The sequence below is a fragment of the Melanerpes formicivorus genome, unplaced genomic scaffold, assembly GCF_026170545.1.
Source record: "Melanerpes formicivorus ecotype bairdi unplaced genomic scaffold, bMelFor1.0.p_v2 SCAF_39, whole genome shotgun sequence".
NCBI classification, from domain to species: Eukaryota; Metazoa; Chordata; class Aves; order Piciformes; family Picidae; genus Melanerpes; species Melanerpes formicivorus.
Window position 1 is genome coordinate 2,046,942 of NW_027142391.1, and position 26,633 is coordinate 2,073,574.

At 44.7% G+C, this 26,633-nt stretch overlaps 1 protein-coding gene across 1 annotated transcript in view; it reads left to right on the forward strand.

Moving 5' to 3' along the window:
• Positions 1-535: 535 nt before the first annotated feature.
• The window catches only part of CFAP74 (cilia and flagella associated protein 74), a 38,734-nt gene continuing 12,636 nt past the window's right edge, over positions 536-26,633 (forward strand). The window contains exons 1-24 of the mRNA XM_068158207.1: positions 536-605; positions 1,659-1,809; positions 2,226-2,316; positions 3,574-3,720; positions 3,884-3,982; positions 5,703-5,807; positions 6,972-7,145; positions 7,687-7,797; positions 8,959-9,061; positions 10,088-10,245; positions 10,601-10,811; positions 11,703-11,870; positions 12,858-13,025; positions 13,515-13,633; positions 14,438-14,504; positions 14,928-15,017; positions 16,060-16,233; positions 16,750-16,912; positions 17,484-17,596; positions 18,325-18,447; positions 19,294-19,415; positions 23,072-23,200; positions 25,914-26,001; positions 26,315-26,488. Of these exons, the coding sequence (XP_068014308.1) occupies positions 1,686-1,809; positions 2,226-2,316; positions 3,574-3,720; positions 3,884-3,982; positions 5,703-5,807; positions 6,972-7,145; positions 7,687-7,797; positions 8,959-9,061; positions 10,088-10,245; positions 10,601-10,811; positions 11,703-11,870; positions 12,858-13,025; positions 13,515-13,633; positions 14,438-14,504; positions 14,928-15,017; positions 16,060-16,233; positions 16,750-16,912; positions 17,484-17,596; positions 18,325-18,447; positions 19,294-19,415; positions 23,072-23,200; positions 25,914-26,001; positions 26,315-26,488 (3,021 nt within the window). The 5' untranslated portion in view covers positions 536-605; positions 1,659-1,685. The remainder of the gene's footprint in view (positions 606-1,658; positions 1,810-2,225; positions 2,317-3,573; positions 3,721-3,883; positions 3,983-5,702; positions 5,808-6,971; positions 7,146-7,686; positions 7,798-8,958; positions 9,062-10,087; positions 10,246-10,600; positions 10,812-11,702; positions 11,871-12,857; positions 13,026-13,514; positions 13,634-14,437; positions 14,505-14,927; positions 15,018-16,059; positions 16,234-16,749; positions 16,913-17,483; positions 17,597-18,324; positions 18,448-19,293; positions 19,416-23,071; positions 23,201-25,913; positions 26,002-26,314; positions 26,489-26,633) is intronic.

Here is a 26,633-nt window from a genome sequence, read left to right on the forward strand (position 1 = left end):
TCCCTCTGTCAGAATTGCACAGGCTTGTTTCTGAAGACAGCTTCATTCTGGGTTGAAACTGGGAAGTCTTTGGTATTGTAGCATGTGTCTGCTCCAACCTCTGATCTGTATGCCCTGTGCAGTGCAGTCATGTGAATTCCCTCCAATGCTGGGGGTAAATCAGAATGCTTTAACTGTATAACGTAGAATGAAGACACAGCTAAAGCTCACCAGGCAAACCCAGGAAGCCCTTGTGTTTCATAGTAGTGCATATACCACCTATACTACCAAAAATACACAGCAAGCAGGGGGAAATCCCAAACGGATCAATGGTTCAGCTCCTTCATTAGCTTCAGTAAACCCACAAACACCTGCCCCACACTGTCTCGCTCTGCGCCCTCCTAGGCGCACCTTCCGAAAGCAGAATTGGAAGCCAAGTCCATGCCCGCGCTGCCTCCCGCCGCCATTTGGCGAGGGAGCAGAGCGCCTGCGGGCGGCCCCGCGGCCGCGGAGGGCGGGACACCGGGCGGGGACAGCCCTCTGCAGCCACCTTCCACCGGCCCCTGGCTCGCCGGGCTGGCCTGGGTGCTGTGCCGGTGGATTCGGAGGCCGGCGGGATCGCTGCGGTGAGGCCGCGAGGGGCGGCGGGAGCTGCCCTGCCCTGCCCTGCCCTTCCCTTCCCGTCCCGGCCGCCAGCCGGGCAGGGGCTCGCTCGGGCGGTCGTTAACGGGCGGGAGGCTTTTCCGCAGCGGCGCTGTGGGCCACGGCAGTTGCGTGTGCTGTTGCCAATGGCGAGATGGTGTTTTGACGAGGCGTTGTGCCAAGCCCTGGTAGCTGTGTGGCTCTCGCTGCCTGCCTTGTGTTTTCTTCTGGAAGGCGCTGGGCCTCCCACCCTACTGCGGGGTTTGGGCTGTTAGCCAAAGCTCTACTGCCTTGAGTTGCGTCGCAGTGCCTGAGCAGAAAGCGGTTGGGCTACTGCTGGTGCCTTGGCAGCTCGTTTTGTGTTTGTGGTACCCTTCAGTGCCACTGAAGTCCTTAGATCAACCCTAACAGAGTGCGGGAATTTTGTCTTGGTTTTAAGGTGGTTCTTACAATTTATTTTCTTCCTTCCACCTAATTCCATGGTGTGTTTGCCCTGCTCCTTAACCACAGAAAATAGTTACTCTCTTGTAGTTTGTTTTTGAGTTCAGCAGAAGGATTTACAGAAATGCACTCAAAAGCTGAGCCACAACCTTCATTAAAATTAATCCTACATACAAATCTGTATGAGTAAGATCTTGATGAAACATTCAGCCATGTGGTAATAACTCATTCCAGATGACATACAGAATTTACTGAATACCACTCAAATGTAGCAACATTTGTGAACAGTTTACTTACTGCATGAAGTGCAGGAGCAAGTAGGGTTTGGTGGAGTTGTTCCCTGATGGTCCTGGGTGAAGAGGCTGCCTGAGTGCATCACATACATTCAGAAAGTTTGTCTTACTTTACTGATTGCTATTAAGAAGAAGTGAAGGCTTCTCCATAAGAGATGAGTAGAAGTTGCTGTAATGTGTGGCTAGCACAAAGGGATGTGATTGCATCCAGTTAGGTCACAGGTGTTACCAATTTTACTAATGATGCTTCCTTACCTCAAGATGTAGGTGGGGATAATCAAAGGTGCTCTTCTCTTTTCTCAGCCTGGTCACTTGGAAAGAGCTGGCAGTATGGAAGATGAGGAGGTCAGTTACGATAAGGAAGAAGGACAAAAATCTCCTCTGCCATTTCTGGAAGATGAAGGAAAGGAAGGCAAAGCTGATCAGTTTTCTACTGTGGAAGAACACTGGGCAGGTGATAATGAGGAGCTGTTTTGATACCACACAGAGATACACTATGTCATCTCATTTAGTAGATAGGTAGAGTAGAGTTCTGGGGCTGCAGCTGTAACTAAACCACATCCAACCTGTTCTCAGCACTAAATTCTCGACCTTGCACCTCTGTGAGGCATTTTCATTCAGTTATTGGTGGTAAAAATCTGGCATTTGACTGTATGGACATTGGAATGTTGGTGATGAAGGCAGAGAGAGTTGCTGGCAAGGTGTATGCCAGCACTCCTGGGTCTTTTGCCACAGGACTTTTCCTGTGTATGTTGCAGCAGTGCTGTAAAATCTCTGATTCTTCACGTTTGGACTTCACAGCAAGTACATTAGAGCTTTGTATTTAAAAGTTCCAAGTCTATTTATTAAACTTGTTTTAATATCTATTAGAATGCAAGCTTGAGGAAGAGTTGTCTGCTGGTGGCGAGATGGGAGACAAGGTCGCTTCTGAAGGAGCTGAAGATGAATCTGATTCCTGCATGTAAATAGCCTGTTACCGGTTCTCCCAGTCCTTTCCTTCATAGTGTTAAGTTGCCTTTGCCTTAATTCAGCTGTGCTTTTCTGTCAGATTAGTCATAGGCAATGTAGACCTTTCCACAAACAATAAATTAAGTTGGTTACTACTGCTAATGAGCTGAGTAAGATAAAGACAGGCTCTGGAGAGGCTATAATCTGAAGCCATGGTAGCTATGTACACATAACATGGTGATGGCACCACGTTAATGTGGGCTAATTTGCTCTCAGAGGAGCCTGTGATGGTGTGTGGTGTTGGTGTCCCTCACTACTTCTAGAGCATCAGGAGCTGCTGGAAATGAGAAGCTTGTCTATGGAAGGGCATCAGTGTTGGATTGTCATTTTGTTAATATACACCGAGTTTTGTACTGCTGGGTAGAGTCCATTAGCACAGGGTGGGTATGGCGGTGGATTTGTGCTACACTGATTTTACAAGTAGGTGGTACAGTGGATTTATTCCTGAAGAAACAGATGTACATCTAACTGAGGTCATGCATGAAAAGGAGTTCAGGGGTTTGAATGTGGCCTTCAGTAGTTGCTGCTCTCTTCACAAAGATCAGTGCACAGTTTGGCTTACTTTAATGAGGCTGCTAATCCCTGCCCTGGAATGACCTGGCACAGGGTTATGCAGCATGGTGGAAAGCTCCAGCACTGTTTATTAATATATGTATGTGGGAAGTTGCATAGCACATATGGCTGCTGCTGGTAAATGTTGGCAGTGTTACCATTATCAGCAGAGAAACTCAAAAAGCACCAAAATCATTTGAAACCAAGGCCAAACCCAAGCCTGCAGCCCTGTTTTTGCTCTGTGTTTAAGCAGACCACAGTGATAGCAGGAGATCAGCTCACCCTACATACTGCTCAGCTGTATATAATGTGTTTCAAACCAGTTTAGATGTTTCCTTTAAGGTTTCAAGCTATTAGAGCTTGCCAACCCTGGCTATAATGAAGAGGAGCCACAGGTATTTCAAAACGAAAACCTGTAATGAATGCATTAAATGTGGGCATTAGAGACATGAAATTCTTGGCTTAAGTGCATGTCTGTACACTCCTGGTACATGTTATGTTAACTTCTAACTTCTTTTTTGTGGTCATCTTTGTAACAGCTTTGCTAGGATAAGAGTAGACCACACCACAGTAAACCCAGAGAGGTGTAAGAGGATGGGGTACAAAGTTTTCAGTTTCTCATTGCATTTTCCTGGCTAATTGTGTGCTCTATTCCAAGGGGAAATTCAGAGCATGATTTGGGTGACATTCACCATGTTCAGCCTATGAAGTCTACAGACAGAATTTCCATATTAGCCTTGCAGAGGAAGCTGAAAGAGCTTCGTGACCTAACCAAAGAGAAGGAACTTGCAGTCCACAAAACCAGGTTGGTGTTGAGGCGAACATAATCCATCACCATCCACCCCAGGAGGCTGTCTCTCTTCTCAATGTTAGCTTATAGATCTGTTTTTTCCCCATGAAAGGTCCATGATGTAAACACTTTTTAAATAGAGAACATGCAAAATAAACAATGTGTTTGCTTCTTGCAGAGACAAGCTGAGTACCTGTCAGCTGCAGCTCAGGAGGCTGGCAATGCAGCTGGATTATTTAGACACTGAAATGGAGAAAGAGGAGGAGGCTGGCAATGTGTAGGTTGAGTATTTCTGGCTACCAAAGACTGCAGGCATCCACTGTGTTTGTGTGTCTGTAATTAATGAGATCAACTTCCCTGCTTTAATCTGCTGGTATTGTTGAGCAGCTGATAGAATTTTTAAGCACATATATTGAAGATGTTGATAGATCTGTGGTGAAACCTGTTGCTATTCTCAGGGTAAGAAGTAACTGCAGTAGCTTGGAAGGCTGTTCTAAGAGCAGGGTATTGCTCTTCCAGCCAGTGAGCAGAGCAGTGCCTTCAGTCTCAGGCTGCTGAGCACCAATGCTGCAGTGCCATGTTTTCAGCATTAATTCCTCCTTTGGAAATAAAGAGTGATGGGAGTCATTGATCTTTCTGCTTTCTAGTCTAGAGGTAATACTCTGCTAGGCAAATCAGTGCAGAGAGAGGTAGAAACTCAGGGATAGATAGGAGAGGGGCAAATACTGTAAAATAGCACAACAATGGGGTGTTAAATCTGTGGAGCCCACTGTTGTCATCTGTGTTTCTCAGGGTCTTAGTCACTTCTGTTGGTTGAACCAAGCCCAACGTGCTGTGGCAGTGGTAGAGGTCACAGGGTTGCTTCTGGTAATACTGCAATCAAGATTTCTCCATATAAATTTATGTGCCTCTTCTTTTTTTGGTTTGTTATGTGTTGTGAAATGCAGGAATGCCTTTCAGGAGCAGCTCTGCATACAGGAGCTGTTCTGAAACACTTCTGCTATCAAGTGGGAGGCAATTTACTGTACTCTTCACATTTGGTTTAAATAGAAAGAAGTGGGTGGCCTGTGTACCAGGAACCAGTGTATTGTGAACAAACCTTGCAGCTGTATTTTATGACCTGTGTTGGTCTTCCTGTTAGTGTACTGCTGAATGACAAAGGTGGGTTAGCTGCCAAAGTGGAGTAGCTGCTTAAACAAAATGAGGAGTTGAATGCTGATGAGACTCCTGGGAATGGGTGTTGAGATGGTAACAAATCCCAGCAAAGACAGAAGAGCATTGCAGAAGTTTTTATGTTTGGGATGGGCCAAACAGATCTGGGTGTGCAGTTCTCACAGTCTGTATGCTTAGAAGAGAACAGTAGAGTAAGAAGGCTTGTTAAAATTCTGGCTTATGAAGCTCAAAGCATCATGGTTTGGCAATAACAAAAATAGTACCTACCATTAGTGTTACTGGTGCCCAGTGCTGGCATTTTGGAGTAGGAGTAGTAACTGCATGCAGAAGAACCTTCTCCTGTTTTCATTTCAAGGAAGGGAGTTTGCTGAATGCAGTTACTTCACTGTCTGTTGACTCTAGCCACTAGTTTTCCTGGGAAAATAGAAAATCAACAGTGTGACAATGCTGCCATTGCAGGCAAAGCTCAGGGAGTGCTGCAATGCCATTTGAGAAGCCTAACCAGTCTAGGTTCACCTAAACTCACTGTCATTAACAGTACTGCTTTTATCAGCTTGGAAATGAACAGGCACATTCAGCTGCTGAAACACTACTCTGAATTTCAGCAGTGTGGAGGAAGCTGTACCTCTGGATGAGGAATGGACACTTGGAAGCCTGAATAAGAGCCTGTGCAGAAAGTACTGGAATTGTAATACATCAGTCTCAGCCTCAAAGCTGGTTTTGACTGTTGCTGATGCTCAGCTTGTTGGCTTGGTTTGGTTTCTTTTTTTTTTATCTTAATTAGTTCCTATTTCTTCCTGATTGTTCCTTTTTGCTGTTAACAGTGCAGCCTTGTCCTACCTTCAGGCAGTGCACAGAAGAGTGTGCACTGAACTGGAGAGAGAGAAGGATTTGGAGATGAAAATTACTTTGACACTAAAAGAAAACATGTGAGTGGGGGAATGGGAGAGCAGTGTGATTGGACTCAATCTTTACTGTGTTCTTCATATGCTGTTTTAAGGGGTTCAAAAGTTAATCACTACAGAAGTTGCTTGTAAATGTTGAACTGTATTATTTCAGGTCGTGTGAGTTGAGGGCAAGGCAAAGGGTCTTGAGCAACCTGAAGCCCAAACAGTTCATTGCTTAGGAGGTGGATTGCAGTGGCTCAGCCCCTGAATTAGTTTTGCACACAAATGAAGTTTTGATGTTTGGATTTGTCCATAAATTGTGTCCCTAACCAGGCCTCATTTTAAATGGGAAATAAGCTGGACTGAAATGAACCTGTCTGTGACACTGATCTCTGAGCAGAAATGCTTCTCATTTGTGCCTCTTAGTTGTTCTTTGGGGGCATAAATGAAAAGATTGGACTTGAGAATGATGGAGACATCATAGTGGTGCTGTCTGGTTTTATGCTGAGTTAATATTGCTGTTGTAACTAATCATCCACTCAGGCTACATTGTTTGTTTTATATAAAACAGAATAAAATTGCCTTTTGCAGAAGGCAACAGGTGGATCTGTTTCTATTTTGGCACCAGAGGTAGAACTGCTAATGCCACTGCATCAGGGGAAGAACACAAGCAGAGGCTTACAGCTATGGCTGGCCAGGATGCAGCATCTCCTGCTGCAGGGTTGGGTTACAGCTTTCAAGTGCTTGATGTGTTTATTCTGATCAGCAATGACTCTGTTAACCTGCTGATGTGTGTCCCTAACATGTCTGAGTTCCTTCAGCAAAGCACAGAAGCAGCAAAGCTGTGGCCTGTCCCTGAAGTTGGTTACTGCTGAAGGAAAAGCTGGTTTCCTAATTGTTGGCTTTCACATTTTCTTGTGGAGGATCTGAGTTTGAGCAGCAGAACCTTCAGCTTTATTTTTAACCTTATTTTTAACTGGTACTTTTGCTGCCTTTAAAATGAGATATGCTACGAGATATGAGCCTTAGTCTGGTAGGTGCAGTAGCTGTGTCACTGACAGGGCATGGTTTCAAATGTAATGAAACAAAACCGACAATAAAACCTGGCTGGAGTTCCATTTTCACTGCAGAGCCCTTCTTACCTGACAGCCTGGAGGGAAGGGGTGTCAGTATTTCAGTGGAAACAGCTCACACTTTGTTTTAAAGGCTTGAGATGTGGCAGATAGAAAGCGAGCTGGGAAAATACGAGATCCTCCATGATCAGCTCAGAAGGGATGAGGAGGAACTGGAGAGGCAATACCGAGAAGGAGCAGAAGTGCGGATTGGGAAGGAAAAAATAGCAGCGCTGCAAGCAGAAGGAAACCGTCGGGCTAGAGAGAAGTAAGCGCCTACAAGTCAGACTCTGCTGCCTTTCTCCTTGTTATTTTTAGCCAATTCACTATTTCAGGTGTTGAGAGGATTAGCTAATTCAGATACTAATGGTATTGTCTCTTGGCTCGGTGTTGCTTCAGGAAGATTTTATGAGGAAATGGAATTCAAGTAGGCATTGTCCACAGGCCTGAAGTTAGGCAGATGAAGATTTCTGATCTGTCAACATAAACCTGCTGAAGACAAAAAGGGTGAAAGCTTTTAGTCTCAGGAAGTGAAGTTTGCTGGATGAGTCTAACAGCAGCTGTCTGCATTGCTGTTGGCCATCAGGACCTTGAACTTACAGTCAAGTTCATGGAGGTTTCTTGAAGAGAAAGCAGACTCCATCCGCTGGTCTGTATGGTTTGTGAAGAGACACACCACTGGGGAGGGGAGGGAGGGACTAATGTCCTCATTTCAGCATCTATTAGTGACCTCCCCAGTCTCACTCTTAGGTGTTGGAATCAAGGTCTCTTTATCCCTGCTACCACTGGTGGTTTGCTGTGTTTTATAGGAAGGAGGAGGAAGCCCGGAAAGAGTCTGAAGAAAGAAGCAAGAAAATACTTGAAGATGCCGAAAGGAACCATGGCAAAGCAGTCTGCTTCCTGAGAAAAAGCCTGGCAAGGTTATTGTTCACTCCTTGTACATTCTCTGGGGTACAATACTTGAGCCTTTACTCCTTGCAAAATGATCCTTTTTTTGCTAGATCTATCTTCTGGTACATTTGGAAATCTTCTGCCACAGCAGCAGTGCTGTGAAGTGTTCAAATCTTGCATGGCACAAAGGGACTTGGAAAGAGGAAAATCCACTTGCTGCCCTGGAATGGTGCTCAGATTCCCTGTAGCTGAAGGTTTTGGTCAGCTGCAGAGGGGTCTGACATTGTAGGCATTCATGATTTGAAGCACTTCATGCATCTGTGTGTCATCAGCTGAAGTGGTTTCAGGAAGTATGTCTAAATCCCTCTTTTTCCTTTGTTCCCATGTGGTGAGAAAACTGTCTTGCTGCCTGGTGAAAGTGGTTTCTGGGCCTTTTCCTGGTGCTCCTCTTCTGGCTGATAGTAAATGAAATCCCTTCATAGGTTTATGTATGTATAATAACTGTCATGTTGAGCTATTTTGCTACTAAGGAAACTGTGAACATTTGTTCCTTCCTTGTACTTCTATATTGGGGCTTAATTGCAGAAACGATTGCAATAATTGTACTGTGTCTGTGGTGCTTTAGTTTTCATTAGGTGGCATGTGCACACTTGTAATGAGTAAGAAAAGCAAACAAACAGAGAGATTTGATTTATTTTCCCTGAGCAATGTATCAAATCCATCAGCCTCACTTCTGTTTGCTAGTTTCCCATGCTGCTAGCTGGATGAATCTCAGGTTTGATGTGTTTAGCTTTTAGGGTCTATTTCCAGTGCGGAGGGAAGCAGCTGCCTCAGCGCTCCCCATCTAATTGTTTAGCTGGTGGTTATGTATGAGCAACACCTGAATTCTTTCTTCTAGCAACTAGACATATGTCATAATGTGGAAGACATTCTTCATATTCAAAATTTGTAAAAAAAGAAGTTGTTGAGCAAACTAGTTGAAAGCCTGTTGGCACTTGCAGCTCAAGCAGTGCTGCATATAGAAGAGGCTCCCAACTGTTCCGCTGTACCCACACCCAGTATCATAGTAAACACAGAGGCTTACAGGGAGAACGTTTGGTGACATTGACAATTACTACTTGTCAGGTTAAACATTCTAATACTAAAAGCTTTCCAGGATGTGAGCCTGAAAGCTTTTACTTTGCTTACAGAATCCGTGAAAGAAATGCAAAGGAAGCAGCGAGAGCTCAGGAGCAGATGGAGAGACGGAGACGAGCTGTGCTCTCCCTGCACGCCAGCCTGACTTCCAGCAGGGTACTGCTGCTGCTCTGGCCTAGAGGGTGCAGAGCTTCACCTGGGGGCTGCTGGGGTTTCATGCACTGCAGAGCTGGGGGGGGATGCTGTCAGATCACTGACCAAGTCTTGAAACAGGAGAATGTAGGAGTGATGGTGTTAGGTTGGCATGGGGGGATTTTGGCACCTCTCTGTAGAGAGTTTATTCTGTCAGCAGGCTGGTGGTGCTAGGAGAATGACTCTTCAGAGTCATGCAGATTACAAAGTTCTCTGAAAGCCTGAAGCACTTCCAGTTCTTTGGATCCAAATGCAGAAATACTTCATATGGAGAACACCCAGAACCTTAGTACTGCAGAATGGTTTGGAGGGGTTGGAAGGGACCTTCAAGATCATCCAGTTTCAAACCCCCCCTGCAATGAAAGGGACACCTCCCTCTAGCCCAGGTTGCTCAAGGCCTCATCCAACCTGGCCTTGAACACCTCCAGGGAGGGGGCATCCCCAGCCCCCCTGGGCAACCTGTTCCAGTGTCTCCCCACCCTCACTGTCAAGAATTTCTTCCTATTTTTCAGTCCAAGTCTCTCCTCTTCTAGCTCAAAGCCATTGCCCCTCATCCTGTCATTACAAGCCCTTAGCAAAAGTCCATCCCCAGCTGTTTTGTAGGCCCTTTCAGGTACTGAAATATGGAAAGCCCCAGTTGTTCAAAAATAATGTGAACTTACGAGTTTCTGAGCTATGCTACTTTGCTGTTATGCTCTGTAGGGCCTGAGGGAGTGATCTTAGTTTGATACTGATCTGATTAGAGCTGTATCTTTTCACATTGCTTCACTGAGTAGCCTTTCAGAGGCAGGCTAGGAGGGTAAGGAAGCAGCCCTGGTCTAGTCAGAGTTTTCTGCAGCTCAGCACCCCATGTGTACTCCTTACATTAAAACCAGTAAGTTCTACTTCAGCTAATACCACAGATTTATACTTGGGTAAGGGCACCAGCACCAGATTCTCTGCTTTCTCTGTAAGTGAATCAGCTATGTAACTGTTTGTATGGCCTCCTAGGAGAAACTCCAAGCTCTCCAGGCTCGGAAGAGAGCAGTGGCCTTGGAGGCAAAGAAGCAGGAGATGAAGATGAGGGAAGCCATCCTAGCAGAAGGAGGCAATGTTGTCAAGGAAATTTTCCTCCATAAGCGACGGTTGGAGCTTGAGAAGGAGAAACAGTAAGTGGTGAGATCTGCATCATCTCTCAGCTGCTTACCAGTGCTGAGGCAGGAATATATTGGAGCTCTTCATCAGCTTCTGAAATGCCAACTTCTCTGATGCTGTCTCCAGGGAGTGAGCTCACTCTTACACTGTTAATAAAACCATGTTAATAAAATAATTGAATATATTTAGTCAGCAAAAATGTATAAATAGGCTCTGAATCACCTGGGGGTGTCTTGACACAAATTACCACTGCACCCAATTTAAAGATTTGCTCTTTAGCTTAAAGGCTTAAAAGCAGCTGAACTGTAGTTAGTATTCCTAGCAAGCCACCATGGCTGGTTCAATGTTTCTTACACCCTTGCATTACAGAGCTTCTAGAGAGCTGCAGAAATCAAGAAAACTTGCCATTGTAGCTCAGCTTTTACAAGAACAAGCTGCTCTTGACAAGCAGAAAAAGAGCCAGGCCTGCACTAAGGCAGTGAAGGGTGGTGGCAAACATGAGGATTCCTCTCTGTGGAGAAGGAAAAGGCAGCGCTCTGCTGAGGAGGGCTGCGGACACCCAGCTGGGGCAGCGGCACAGGTAAACCAGGGCCCAGCACCCAGCTGGCTTCAGGGGCACTTGGATTTTATTTCTTTCTTTGGTTTTTTTTCCCCAAGGTTCAGGACTGTGAATTCCTTTGCCTGTGAATAACACAGGCCACAAATACCAGACAGTACAGAACAAGTGGGGAGTAATCTCTCTACTAGGCCTCTTGGCCACCATTAGTCTCTCTCTTGCCTGATGCTGACTTCAGCAGAGACCTTGTCCTCTTTGGTGGGGTGGGGTGTTCTTTTTAAGGGCAGCTGTAAGAATGGTGAATTATCAAACACATGAATTGCAGCAGGCATCAAACCCCATTTAAGTACCCTCACTTCCTGTCTCTTTGCCTTCATTCCTGAGGAAGAGTTCAGACCAGTTTGTCAGTACAAGAGAAGTGTTGACAGGAGACTGCTGCTTCAGCTTTGGGCTCCCTGGGTGGTGGTTTTCCTCTGTGCAGTAGTTTGGGGAGTACTGCCCTGGGGAGTGGAGGTGGAGTGAATTGAATTCTCTGATGAAATGTGTGGCTTTGTGCAGTCTTGAACCAAAAGGGGCAGGGGAGAAGTAGTTGTTAAAAGTTGTCATACTCCAGCAAAACACCAAATCCGTGGTTATGTGACACACAAAGCGTTCAGACACTCCTGTCAGTGATCCTATGCCTGAGGACTGGTTTCTAGCCTTCTGTAGTATTCAGTTAGCGTCAGAGATGCTTTGAATGTAAGATTTTGTCTGTATTCAGTGTCTTAAGAGGGAATAGACTTAATTTGTCATCTTTTCACCTTTGAGCTTTATAAAGCTGTCAGTTTTGTATTAAAAGATCCTCTCAGAACTGTTAACTGTTGAAGTAACTACCCTCTAACAGTCTTTATCTTCAAAACCTCTGTCCCTTCACAGAAGTCACAGCGGTCTCCATCAGCTTGCTCCTCAGCTGGCGAGAGAGCTGCTTCTGCAGGAGAGCTTTCTGAGGCAGCACCCCATGCTGTGCTCTGTGAAAGTGGTGAAGATGAGGAGAGGGATGGGACCCTGCTGGAACCAGAGTTCCCAGGACTTTGGGGTCAAAAGGTAAATATTGGGATATCTCCTATCAGAAATAGAAAAGCAAAAGTGATGTGGATGAGATCCTGTTGTAATTGATTCACTGTGCAGTTATCTTTGCAAAACTTTGACAGTATCTGTAAACATGCCTCCCTGAATTGGGAGGGTTCATTTGCCTCTCCAGTAGTTGTAGAAGACTGGTGCAATGTCAGTGGCTGGTTTAGGAACCTTGCTTAAAAACACCAATTACCTCTTTTGCAGTTAGTTGCACATAGATGTCAAGACTTGGATGTGAGAATCTCATCACAGCAATTGCTGTTTGACACTGTTCTTGTAGTGTTTGCTCTCATAAAGAGAAAACAATGCTTCAGTTGTAGTTCAGAGATAGGTGAAGACATCACATCATGTTCACGTGACATGACTTTCTGTTGAGTTAGCAACGTATGTCGATTTATGTGGAAACAACTTGGTTTGTACCATGCCAGGCAAAGACAAATGTGGCTTCTAGCAAAGAATATCCTCTAAAGAGAAGTAAAGAATGCACTCCATAGAGTGGAATGATACAGTTAAGATGTTAAATTAACCCCAGGTTTGCTTGCATGCACTGCTTTGTCTGAAAAGAGCAGACTTGATAATCAAAAAGAAATAGTCAGAAGCTATTGATGCCTGTGTGGAAGCAGCACAGGATCAGAACTGAAATGTTCCACTGAGGTTAGCTGATTTTTTTTTCCTCCCTGAATATTTAAGAAGCTGAAGGGGGGGAAAAACCTCTTTGAAAGCAGAAGAGCTACCATTGCCATGGAAAACACTACATCACAGCGTGGGGTGATGCTAAGCAAAGAATCAATTCAGTTCTTCATATCGAATTGGGGACTGAGTTTGATCTGGAGAGGAATAGACAAAGGCTGGCCAGGTACTACAGATTCCATGTGCAGGCTTCTCCACTTAGAGCCACAGATTCTGTGATCACACTTGCCAGCAGCCACAGTGTTTTCAACTGATGTTCTTTCTTAGATACCCAGAGAAGAGCTGGATCCAAAGCAGCTGGCTACAAGAATGGTGACAAAAGCTATTTCTGAGGAAAACGTGGAGGGCTTTCAAACTGGAACTAAGCAAATGATGTCTGGTCATGAATGCAGGGAACGTGCTTTCTATAGTAAGCCAAGCTGCATTCATTTCAAGGTTAGTGGCCATTCTGCACAGGCTCTGTGAGGCTGATGTGTGCACCTGCTGTGTGTATGTAGCCAGGTCTCCAGCCAAGTTCTGGTGCTCTGGGAACAAAGCAAAATGAATGAATCTTCTTGTCTTCGGTAGGTCAGACCTGGAACAGTACCTGCCTTTTCTCTGGCCTCAAAAGCACCTTGTCTTTGCCACTATCTAAATTGTCACATCTAGACTGTGAAGGTGACATTATGGCAGTGTGTACACTATTCATTCACTGTATACAGGCACAGATTGTGGTGCCCCATGGAGCATGAGCTCCTGCCTCTATAGGCTGTGTGTTGGGAAGGGTCTGGAGCAAGGCTGTGCCTCCTGGGTTTATAGGATAGTGGGTTGTGATCCCAGTAGGGATTGTGAGCACCACTGTGGGAACAGTAGTTGTTTCTGCCCTTGCATGTGTAACTGCCCTTTCCTGTGATTCACACCACCCTCTGTCTTTGATATTCCAAGGATTTTGATGTTGGCCAAACCTACAAAAAGAAGCTAACTTTGATAAATGCATCCTCCCATGTGAAGTCCTGCAGAGTGGTGGGAGTCAGTGAGTGCCTCAAGGACTTCATCAGGATTCAGTAAGTCAAATTAACTGTAGTCTGGTTGGTTGGTTTGCCTTTGTACCACAACAGATGTAACCAAATTCTGTAGGAAATGAAACAGATTTCAGTAAGTTTTCAGTGGGGGGAAAAAAACCACAAACCACCAAACAAAAGCCAAAAGTAAAGCTCTCCTTTGATAAATGGGAGGCATCCCAAATTCATTTGGCTTACATAAAAAGGAAGGTTTCACCTCCTATGGCTGACTGACCTGAAGAAACCATTTCTGTGAGTGTTTAGTCATAGCCCAGTGCAATAAAGAAGTTGTATTACCACAGTAACTGATTTCATGCTCCAGAGATGGTTTTACAGCTCGCTACCTACTGCCACTTTGTAGTGATAGATTGCACTTGGAATTTCTAGCTTGATAAGAAAGCTTAGGGTGCATAGTTAAGCCATTCCTTGGCCTTTTAACCCCTCTAAGAGTACACTGGCACCTGAATATGCTCTAGCTCTTGCCTGAATGGAATCACCTGAGGGCTGTAAAGTGTGAATTGAGCTGCAGGGGAAGATCTTGGTAGAGATGTTCAGCACTTGAGTCACAGAGCAGTGGAGATGCATAGCTGAGCACAACACAGCAGAGCATGTCCATTTTAAACTTGCTCTGCTGCTCAGCTGAACATGCAGATAGCTTTTTTGCTAGCTCTGAAGTCATGTGTGGATTTCATTTTGACCCACTCATAATACATTTTAGTAGCCTAAAGCTGTTACAGATAAGAGACTAGGAGCTGGATGTCTCATGCATAACTTTAACATGGAGTTTTATGTTCATTATCTCCATAGTTTAGACCCACCTGGCAAAATTTCTGCTGGAATGTCCTGTGAAGTAGTGGTAGCATTTAAGCCAATGGTAAGTGCTGAGTTACAGAGTGGTGAGAGTCCTGGCATAATCCACTAATCTGATTGAAAACATCATTAGTGTAATTCCTTCTCTGTTAACAAGGAGAGAAGCTGTATTGCTGGAGAAGGTACTGCTGTGTGCATGCTCAAGCTGTTAAGCTGCAATACAGAACGTTCTGAGGGCAGGGTGTAGAGAAATGTCTGCACCAAGTATCCTTGGAGTGTGTCTTGTAACTTGCTCCAAAGGAAAAGAGTTCTGTCACGTAGCTCAAGTTAGCCAAGCACTTACCAGAGACTGTTTTAAAGCAGGAGTGTGGTAGCTGTAGAGATCCATTTCCATGTTACTCAAAGAATGAGTGCAAGTATTTTCATCAAACTGCACAGATGAAATCTTTGCCAAGTACTTGTTTGGGATTATGTTGTTGTTTTCTAGGCAAATGAAAGTCTGGAAGGAGAGGTGATGTTCATGGCACAGACAGGTCCTTTCTCTGTTCCACTGAAATGCACAGCCAAGAGATGCATTGTGAGTGACTTTGTTCAGAGCCAGTATAGCAGCAGTCACAGAAAATGGGAGATGGGGTGGACATAAGTGAAAATATTTAGCAAGAAGTATTTACATCTCTCTTTCTTTTCTTTCCTTTTTAAATTGAGAGTCTCTTTCCAGAAAGTGATTCATTCCTGAGCTTCCCAGGTTACACTGAGTGACACAGAATTACCCTAGTGGATTCACTTGACCATGTGCTGTCACTTGAGCTTCAAAGTGGAATTAAGTGAAGTAGGGAGCTGGTATGATACCACATCAGTGTTGCACACTTAAATCTGAGTACATGTATAGGACTCATGGCTTTCAGTTCAGAGACCTTGGAGCTGAGAATGCACAGTGCAGCAGAATGCCAGCACATAAATCTTTGACCAGAGGAGGAGTTTTCTTCACCTAGAACATTCACACCATCAGGAGCTCCTGCTCTTTATGCCTTGGAAGTGGGATGAGTTCAGCTGTAGGCAGGATGCTAGCAAGCAGCCAGGTTGTCTTTGTGATGAGTGACCTTGAATTGCAAACACTTAGTTATCATGTACCCAGCTACAGAGTCACTCCAAATCCTGTATGAAGTAGTGTGTTACTTTTTGAACTGCTTGTAAACCAGGATAGTGTCAAGAGCCAAGGCTGATACACAGCCACCCTCTGATGTTAAGTGATCCTTGCTTCTCAGGCTGCTGCTAGCAAAACCACTTCTCTGGAACTCAAGAGGAGTAATGCTGAACTGGTGTGTAGATATTGCCTGCTTCCAGAGTAACTACCTGCACACTTCAGGAAGTTGCTGCTGCAAACAGAATTTAACCATTTTTTGCTCCATTGGAGTGGAATGGGAGAGGCTGACATGGTTTAGTGAGCTGGCTTCTGGAAAGAGGCAGAAGGAATGCCCATGGTTCATGTTGTTACTTGATGCTGCCTTTGAAATGGTAATAAGAACTTTCAAGTTTTGCTCGTGACAAGGTGGATGCTCATTTCATAGACATGACTGACTATCTGGGGCAATAGTAATGAATGGTTTATTTTCCCACAGCTGGCACTAGATAAAGAGCTCATTGACTTTGGCAGCCATGAGGTGGGGGAGAGAATTTCACAGACCATCAAAGTGACAAACAGTGGAGCTTTGGGAACGAGATTCAGAGTTCAGGTGGCAGCAGGTGACAGCAGTACCTGCAGAGCAACAGCCAAATCTTCTCCTGGAGCAATGGTAGGTTCAAAAGCATGCCTCTGAAATAGGAGAAACATTCAGGTTTGTGGAGTCCTACAGAATCACACAGCAGCTCTGGTTGGAAGGGACTCGGGCAGAGCAGTTTGTGAAATAACACTGGCTGTATCCATGGTTTTCCTTCTGTATTCTGTCTTTTGTAGGTGTATAATAAACAGAAGTCTAGTTTCAGCAGACTTAGTTTTGACATAGAACTGCCTGTGTTTCCACTAGAGAAATGTTAGTTCTGTTAATTGGGAAATAACTGACACTATATTCTATCACTCCCATTCTGTTATTTACCTCTTTTTGGGCAGCCAGCAAAAATTAAATCTGCTCATTGATGAATCTGTAGTGGAATGTGCAGTTTTTAGAAGTGCAACACATTTCTCCATTTCTGACGTGGAACAGTTGCAAGAAAACACAAGTCTGATCTGCAGCTTGGTGATAAAATAAGAGCTGGTGGAAGCTGGATCAGCACTCACAGCAGAAAATGCTGTTTGCCATGTTTTTTGGTAGGTTCCTCCACATGTCAGTGGCTGTGTCTATGAAAACAAAGTCAGCAGTACTCCTGTGGTTGAAAAGAAGGAAGAAATCTCTTCTGATCCTAGTAAAGAAGTGACCTGGTGTGTAGCCCAGGTGGAGCAGCAGACTGGGACAAGCCTGAGCAGCACTTCCACAGGTGAGGTGACAGCTTTAGCAAACTGGCAGGGCTGTTCCCAGGCTAAGTGTTATCCTTTTGTAGAGTTCCCTGTCATGAACTGTGGCACTCAGCTTGCAAAGTTGCTCAGTAAATGAAGCAGTTCATCATTGTAGTAGTAATGTTACATTTCTTTGTATGCTGCCTCACAAAACATGACTAAAAATAATGTCCTGACACCATTATATCAAAGGCAGCGGAGTCTCACTTCTCATTAATGATCAACAATTCAGTCTCAGAAGAATACAGAAAGCAACTGGCTCACAGAAACTGCAGAATTGTTCTCATTCTTGTCTCAGCAACTGAATACCCACTGCTCAGAATAGAAATCCACATGACAGGTTTATTTTTACAGTCTGTAATTCTAGGAACAAGGAAGCAGAAAGATGAACCTCCTCAGACATTTTCCAGCTCATTCCTGATGTTTACTATAAGCTTCATGAAGTCCAGTCTGTAGAAGAAAGGCTTCCTCCATTTCATTGTCTGTATTCTTGGTGCATTCCAGCATCTTATGGTTTTCTTTTCTGTGTTTGTTTTGGTTTTTTCCACCCAGAACAACTTGGTCAAGATGTGCTGCATTCCAGGCCAGCTGTAGGCACAGACAGTGCACAGAACTTAGTGCCACTTTCTCCTGTAGAAACACCAGTGGAAATCATACTTGGAAAGGTAATAAATATCCTGAGAAATGGACAAGGTTTTCACCAGACTAAGCCTACAGCAAATAAATTGGTTTGGCTCTGGTGGGAACTGCCTAAGCACAGGATTAGTTTCAAGCCCAGTGGACTTCACTGTACCACAGTCAGTTCTTCAAATGAAACTATATGCCATGTGCTCTTTCTCTTGATCTATGAAGACTTCTTTGAGCTGACTTTGTCAGGCTTTCTGCTGTGCATTCTGCAGTTATAGGAAGTTTAGTGACAACACAAAAGATGGAGCAGGAAGAATGTCTGGGAAACCTCAAACTTGAGCCATATTAAGCAGCCTGGGTTCCAGAATCCAGATCCTGGTTTGTACTGGTGTTTGTGGCTTCTGCCTCTGCATACAGAGAGCAGGCAGACATAGTGCTGTCATCAGCAGAGCAGATCTTGAGGGTGGTGGAAACTCTGGTGTAAAGCACATCCTCCAGCTGTCATACACAGTCTTGCAGTAAAAGGAGACTCTCAGTAAGGCTCTGACCATGCCTGGTTGTGAATGTGTCCTGCCAAGTGTTTTCCCCACAATAAACCTAGGGAGCTACCGAGACTACTTTGCAGGGTGTATTCAGTTTGGTTACAGCCTAGGTGGTGTAGAGTGTCTGTGTAGTATGAGTATAGCCTGCTGTTTTATTTCAGTACAATTTATTACCACCCAGTGTAACAGTCCTTTTTGGTAACAGCATCTTACTTCTTGTTCAGGTTACTGAAGGTGAAATTGGAGCCTTCAGTTCAGTCAAACTGCCGATTGTCTTTGTCCCAGCTCTCCCTGGGGACGTGCGGGCAGACTTTGTGATCACCTTTGACAACTCAGACTGCAAACCAGTGAGTGATTTTGTGCAAGACTTGCTTCAAAATGATGGGGAAGGAGTTTAAAATCCTCCTACTTCTGCTTTTCCCTGGAGCTAGAAGAGCTCAGAATGCTGCTAGAAGCAGGGGGAGGAGGCAGAGGACAGCTATGCTTATGAGCATAGTTGAGGTACCACATGATTATGTATGGTGTGGTTTGATGGGAGGGACTCTGGAAATCTGGTGCAGTATGGTTATGAAGACTTTGATTCTTTCATTTCTGAGCAAATAACCTTGATCTTCCCATTTTATCAAACATCATGCTGGAAAACATCTAATGTCCTGGAAACAAATACCAAAGCCTTCTCCTCTGGCCCCAGTCCCTGTTGTTTATTTGCTTTCTAATACATCAGAATTGGAATTATTTAGCATGCAGTAGTGAAACTGATGTGTGAAAGCTGGAAGAAGTGGCAACTTTAGTTATCACTTCAGCATATTTTGATTCTACACTGTATTGGAAGCCAAATTCTGCCTGGGAACAGTTCACAGAAGCTTGCAAAAGAAAAAGATTTTAAAAAACCCCAACCTTCCAAGAAGCTCAGGGGGCTGCTCTTGGCTCCCTGCACACTCTGCAGATGGAGCAGTCTGCAAAAGGAGCTGCAGGTGCCTGCTGAAGGCTCCTGTAGATGCCCACTCCTCCAGGATGGTTTTATCCAGGCTGGGGCTGTGTGATCACTGATATCAGCCCCAGCATCATGCTAGGAAGCACAGCACTGTGCTGCCACTCAGCTGTGGCTCACTGCAGACAGTCTTGCTCTGTCTAGATCAGTAGGAGTTTCAGACCAACAGAAATAATGACACTGCTGATTGATGTCTTACCAGCTGTACTTCAGTGCTGTTGGAGTTTCCCTGGATGTGCCAGTTTGGGTGCCCAGCCCCAGTGTGGATCTGAAGATCTGTAGGTATGACCAGCTTTACGAGGAGTGTGTCATCATTCAGAGCAGGTGAGCTCCCCGTTCGCTGTCAGCTGAACCTGAAGGTGATGCCTTCAGGTTCCAATGTGCCAGACCCAACTTGTCATGATAAGAAGCTGAAGAAGAGTTTGTTTTTCCCCTCAGCATTGCAGGAAGAGTTCCTGATTACAACAAGCACCCTGAGTTCCACACCGCTGTGGAAACTGGACTGGGCTGTCCTGCTGTCCCAGACCCCCCAGACAGGTGTAGCCATGCCCTCCCTGGGGTAGCACATCCTAGCTGGGTGTAATTGGTCCAGCCAGGAGATTTTAGGAAAGAGTTGTTAGTTCTCACCTATTTTTACCTTTAATTAAAGTCCATGGGAGATTTATGATCTGGAAGCCTCATGCCAACTATTCTTTTCTGAGCAGGTCAATCACCAGATTTTCCAGCTTTGGGTTTTGATGCTGGATGATAAATCATGTTGGTTTGGCATTTATACAAAAGGGGAGGGGTACAAAGTGTCCTAACCCTTGCAGGCCTCAGGCACTGCAGTGACAGACACCTTGTGAGCACCTGGGTGGTGCCAAAATAGCAGTTCAGAGGGGAAATGAAAGGGTTTCTGCAGCCCAAGGCAGGGATGTCTGGAGGCTGGTTGTGTTTGCACTGATATAAAGCTACCATCAGCTCCTTGGCTCCCAGAGATTTCATCCTATTAGACAGTGGTTTTATCAACTTCTCATTGTCTTCCAGTGCTGGGTGTCTTCCCTCTACTCAGTGCAGTCACCACTGAATGCTTATTTTAACAGTTTGCATTCCTTAGCTGCTATTTAAATAGGATTGGGGTGGGTTTGTGGGAGGGTGGGGGAGAGAGAGGCTCTGTGGAAGGCATCCATTCTAAACCTCTTACCAGAATTACAGGCTGCAGAGATTCTTCACAGTTGGAAAGAAATGAGAAAGCTGTTATCTCAGAAATTCAGCTTACAGATATGACAGGCACAAGTGGTTATGTAAGTGATGTTACTTGGTCTAGATAACACAGGGATAAAACTTTTAAGTATAGAAACAGAATAACTCTCCTAATGAAAACTGAAGATTTCAAGGGGATCCCAAAGATAGTAGCTGTCAGATGGCTTAGGGCAAAACTTCTGAACTGAGGAAAAAATCCTGCTGGTCCTTTGCCAAATTTCACTAAATTAGGAGCACTTAATGTGTAGTCCACTGCCCTTAGTGCCTTGACTAATCAAGTCTTTGTGTTGTCACCCAATTCTCCATAGTTAGGAAGAGATATCTTTGTTGTACACCCATTTAGGCTGCAATTCAGAGTGTTTAATGTGCAGGAATGTGATGTCTTTACCTTTGATCCTGCAAGAGTGGATGGATATCGCTCAGACGTGCCTGAGATGCTTCTCTCTCTAATAGCTATTGAAATTCTGCTGTAGCAGGTATCAAAGGATTCCTCTTTGCTACATGGTACACCTCAAACCACTTCTCAAACAGAATTAAACTGCTGTGAACAGCTATAAAATTTTATCAGTCAAGAGAAATTCCTTACATTAGAGTAGGAAGTAGCTGGTTGTTAATTGCAGTAGTGAAAAGCTGGGGAAGGGTAATGGCACCAAGGTCTGTGCTCTGGAACCATGCACAGGCAAAGGATCCAGAGCCAAGGACAGTTATCAGGCTAGCAAGGAAGCATCCAAACAGCTATCAGCACACAGCCAAAGACAATTGTTTGTTACAGCAGCATTGTGTGAATTGTGTGTCAGCTCAAGAGTTGCCACAGGGCTGTCTGAGCTACTGCTGGTGGTAGTCACTGAAGGAGACTGAGATTACCACAGCCCAGCTGAAAAGGCTGTTTGATGCCTTAGCTACTGAGAGCTGAAGTTTGGACCCAGTAGGTGTGAAATCTTACTAGCATACCTTCTAGAACACAGATTCTGTAATTAAATGTTAATTAGATACTAAATATTCCTGCTATTCAGGAGTAGCCTTAGAAATTTCTGCTCCAATCCCTAACTACTACTGATAGGAAAAGAACAACCAAAGCTAAAACTTTGATCAAGAGAAGTCTGTAGATCTGAGGAGGATGCTGTGTTAGGCCAGCCTGGCACTCACCACCAGGCCACACCAGCACCTGCCAGCAGCAGAGTGGCAAGAACATACCTGTGTCTTACTGCTGCTGCGCTCTCACGTGCTGTCTGCAGCATAAGCAGATCATCAAGTTGTGGAGTTAAACAGCTCTGGCACTTGAGTGCCCCAGCAAGCTCTGTAGAATTACAGGAGGTTAATACTGGGTTTGTTCTGGGGTTTTGTTCTGTTGTTTTGTGTTGTGTTGTTTTTTTTCCTGGCCAGATAAATACTGTAATCAGGAAGCACAAACAAGCAGCACAGAGGGTGAAAATGTCTCATGAGAATCCTGTCCAGTATAAATCACTTTGTAAAGTAATTTCTTTGGCAGGTTATAATCTGCAGTGATTTAATGAAGTGGTGTGTAGCTCTCCTAGACTGTCAACAGCCAGAAATCATCCTGGGCTCCCAGTACCACATGCTGGAGCTGTTGATTTAGAGCAGACCATCTGGACTGACAGCTTGTAAACCAGTCCAAGAGAAGGAAAATGACAAGCTGAAATATTTGTAAATTGCTGGGCAATTTTGCATTTGGGTATAAAACTCCAGAGCAGGGAATGGTCTGTGGCCATCACTGCATCACAACACGGCCAGAACTCTAAGTAAACAGGGAGGTGTTTCCTCGCTTCCCGCGTGCCATTCCTAGGGCAGACATCACACATTTTAGCAGAGGAACTGGCAGTCCCAGCAGTGTGGCACAGTCCCACACTATGACTTCTAGCCCTGCAAACCTCTGCTGGTAGAGAAATTACAAGAGATCTGTGAATTCACATCGATGTAAAAAGTCAGCACGGGTTTGAGAAGGAAAACCAAAGGCTGCAGAGCTCTCAGTGCACTTCTGGCGTAAGACAGCACCCCCTCAACCCTGCCCTGCCTTGGAGGCCTTTTCCTGCCTGTAGAGGCTTAAGTTTTGGTACAAAGGTTGGTGGTTTAGGTGTATTATGCTCTTTCAGAGTCATTCTTTTGATTCTTCTGACCTCAGGCTAGGTGCTTGCTAGTCATTTAGCAGCATCTAGGTATCCTTGGCCCCACTTAGGAGTCACTGGTCTGCGTTTTTCCCTTTCTCAGACAGAACAGGTGTGTGTTTGTTACATCCCACTCACCACCAATTGTTATGTAACCTAGATCCAGCAACACAAGACAACTGCTCCTCTTCCATCCTGAGTGGGTCCTGTGCTGCAGCTAGAAGCAGTCAGGGATGTCAAACATGACATGAGTCATCTCTTGATTCACATGGGAGGAAATATAAGCTGGCTGATACCTCACAATCATTTGGCTTTGCCTCCCCCCTGACCTGACTGCACTTCAGTGGTTGTTATCCAATAAGTTGTGTATGGCTTGAAATACAACTGGGTTTACTTACAGCACTTCTAAAAGCTTCTTTTCTGTACTTAAACAAGACTACAACTGTGTGCTTTTGCTGTAGCAGCTTTGCAGGCCCATCATTTTCAAAGGAGGCTTGGAATTGTTATGATGGCAATGCAGAGTAGAGATGCAGGGAGGACAACACCAACTGCAGGAGCAGATGTTCCAGTGGGGGTGGTCTCAAAGCCCCCTAAGCATGTCTGATCTCTTTGCAGGGCAAAATCCATGCTGCATTTGAAGTTTGAATTGTGCAAAGAATTGAGAAAGCACATGGAGCTGCACCCCAAAACAGGTTACATTCAAGCCCAGTCATCCTTCAGTCTGCAGTTGAAGTTCCTGCCCAGGTAACCTCACCACATTAATCCTGCCAGTATTTAAGGCAATGTCTGAAGGTGGAAAGCCTCAGCAGGTCAAAGTGTTTTCTCTCCTCATGCAGTAGCAGGCTGGACTCACTCTGCTGGTGTCAGTGCAGTCCTAGGCTGCCCCCATTCTCCCCCTTAAAAGCTGCCAGATGCTCTGGGAGGAAATTAACTTGGCTCAGATACCTGTGAGGAAATGCTTTCCCTGTGGTGATAGCAGCAGGATGACAATCCTGGCAGTTGCATTCCTGGTAGGACGCTCCCATGTCTGTGGGGAGGCTCTGCTTCTCCAAGAGGGAGCTCATCTAGGCAGGTGGCTACTTCATGGATCACTGCTTGAATAATTTCTGGGCAAGAGTGCCTGTGCTTGTTAGTAAAGGTAAGAATGCTTGGCCTTCCTGTTCATGCCTCCCACCCATCTCTGTTTTGCTCCAAAATATGAATGTCTTGATCTCTAATTTTATTTCATGTTCTGTATAACATTTTCTGCCATGCTAAAAGCCTTACCCCAGCAAGGTTCTCTTCATTCCATCATACATCTGTGTCTACAAACACAACTCTGATAGGAAACAAAGAATTCTAGCTCTTAAAAGTTTCAACTTGAGCTCCTGTTGACCACTTAATTTTATCTCGTGGTTGCCATCCTACAAAACATTAGCACTGTGTTTCTTGTCAAGTGTTAATTAGATGATGTAGACTTGAATTCTGCTACAGCCAAAGACTTAGCAGCTCCTGCAGTGACTGCTGCTGCAAACCTGCTGTTTTCTTCACAGACTACCCACATTATAGGTTGGATGGGTTACAATTTGGGTTACAGGTTGGATAGGTCCTAACCTGGGTTATCGATGATCTAGGCCCATGGATGGCTCTTCACTGATGTGCTCAGCATCTCAGGATTCTGTCTCTAATCACTGATCTCAGAATTGTCACCAGGTTAATACTCTAAGAACTAAAAGTATTCTACAGTTTTTCCAACATCTCAAATCCTATCAGATCACAACAACAGTAACCATTATGATGACACTTGTCAGTTCCTAACCTTCAGCTGCTGTAAGGCACTGTTACAGTTACTGAGTGGATAGAAGCATAGCTTGGATTTAGGACTTAATCTTCCTTTGAAAAAGGGGGAAGCTTCAGAAAGGAGATTTGATGGGATTAAGGCATTTCTGACACACCAAGTAAGTATCTGGCTGTTTGAGTTTAGAGATCAGATGTAAAGACCTGACACAGGGAAAGTGTGTGTGCCAGAGGAAGATGAGCTTGCTACAAGCTGCTGTGAAGTCCTGAGCTAGTGACACATTTCTGTAGATGCTGCCTTGCTGAGTCAGTTTGATAAGCTCTATCAGTGGCAGAGCTGTGTGCAGAGTCACACAGAAGTGGAAAGGAGCACTCATTCAGCAGAGGTGGCTGAGGGCTTGGGAAGTCCTCCTGAGCTTTCTGTGCACACTGGAAGGCTTGCTGAGGTGTGCCAAGGCTTGGGACTCTCAGGGTGTTTGAAGCAGACATTGTGTTTATTTGCAGCCACATTCTGTGATTTGCTGACTAGCAGAATTCCCAGCTACCACAGCTTTGAGGGGCTTTTTCCATTGGGAACTAGTCCTGCAGATGCTGGCAAGCTAAATCTGATTTGGCTTTTATGCTTCTTTGCAATTGCTTTTAACCATGAAGAGACTGAAGGACTTGGCTAGCATTTCCCCAGGGCATCACAGCTAATTTAGAGCCCATGGCTGTGTCCTGGCAGTTAAAATTACTTTTCCCCCTCTGGATTGTTTTTTAATAGATTAATTTCTTTCACTCTTCAAGTGTCCTGTGACAAAGGGAAAGCTGATACATTATTCCTATTGTCTTTAACCCTAGTTCCTATCTCTGAACAAGTTCACAGTACCTTTGAAGATCACCTGCTAAAGTCAGACTTGCAAAATTACAGCCCCCAAGGTTTCAGATCACCATGGTGACTGAGTGGGGCCTGCACACATTAACTGTTCACTAACTATGCCTTAAGAGTGGAGGAGAGATGTTCACGTAATTCCAGTAGTAGTAGGAGGAGCTTTAGCACTGTGGAGACCTAAGAACAGGAAGCCATTCACTCTGATGCTGTAAGACACTATAAATAGAGCAGCAGAGCTAAAAATGCTGCAGCTTTTGTCTTGGCTTGAAGCTGTGAAATTAAGCTTATGATAGCAAGATGGTTCAGCTACACAAGAGCCACACATTTCGTGTAAGTGACTCTCTGGTGCCTGACCAGACACTTGGCCTGCAGGTTTGTTTCAGTTTTGTCTGAAACCAGCACAGTTTCATGTTTCTGTGCTTTGTGAGCCGTTTGGTACTGCCTGGTAATGAACTAACTCTGGTGTCAGGAGGAAGCATTGGCTGGGCTGGTTGGTGATGTGCTGTGGTTGCAGCAGAGATGCAGAAGGTTTATACTCTGCAGTCAGTTTTTCAGCATTTTAAATGACTGGATGGCAGTTAAAAAGCTTGACTGGCTGCAGACCTCTGGGAATTACTGCCTTAAACTCCTGTGTCCAAAATCCTGCCCTGAATAATGCAGCTTTTAAACCTTCAGTAACAATTGTGTTCTGTGGGGGAGGGGGAGGATTGTTGTTGATCAGAAATACATCCCTCACAAGTTTCTTGTTCCTCCTAACTGGAAAACAGTCAAAACAGCTTTCTGAGACAGAGTGAACTTTTTGATCTCTAGGCACTCTCTTGCTGAAGATGCAGGCAGCTATTTTAATGAAGACACAAGAGTGCTGGAAGTTCCTGTGACAATACTGCTGATGGATAAGGTCAGAGATTTGTGTGCTGCTGGTTATCAGGCTGAAAAGAGCTGTCAGTGAATCTTCACTTAATGATCCCTAATCTCAGATCAGGTCTTTACTAGTAGAAGTATGATGATATTAGTACAAGATGCTTAGTGATAACACAGCCTGTTTACACTACAGAAAGTGAAATCCTTTCTAGTTGGTGCTCATCCATATTTAAATATTGTCAAGGAATAACTTTTCCTGCACACTTTCTTTTGATGACATTTCACTTAAATCCTGTCCTGGCAGTGTGACAGATGGAGGTGGTTGTCCTGTGCTCTTCTGTTTGTTGCAGGCTAAAGAAGTGACTTTTACTGTCCATGCAATTGTTACCACTTCTGATTTGGAAATCAGTCCAGCACGGATCAATTTTGGGCACTGCACAATCTATGAGGCTGTGCAGGCAAACATCAGGCTAACAAACAAATCCCTCTTGCCACAAGAGTTCGGCTTCGTGGGACTTCCAGAGGTATGCAGCTGTCCCCCACACACCTGTGCAGCTATCTGTTTAATCATTATGGAAACAGGATCAGTCCTGCTGCTGGGTTGTGTAAACTTCATCTTGTTAAAGCATTTTCCAAGCAGTATAAACACCTTGGAGGAGGTTTTACTCT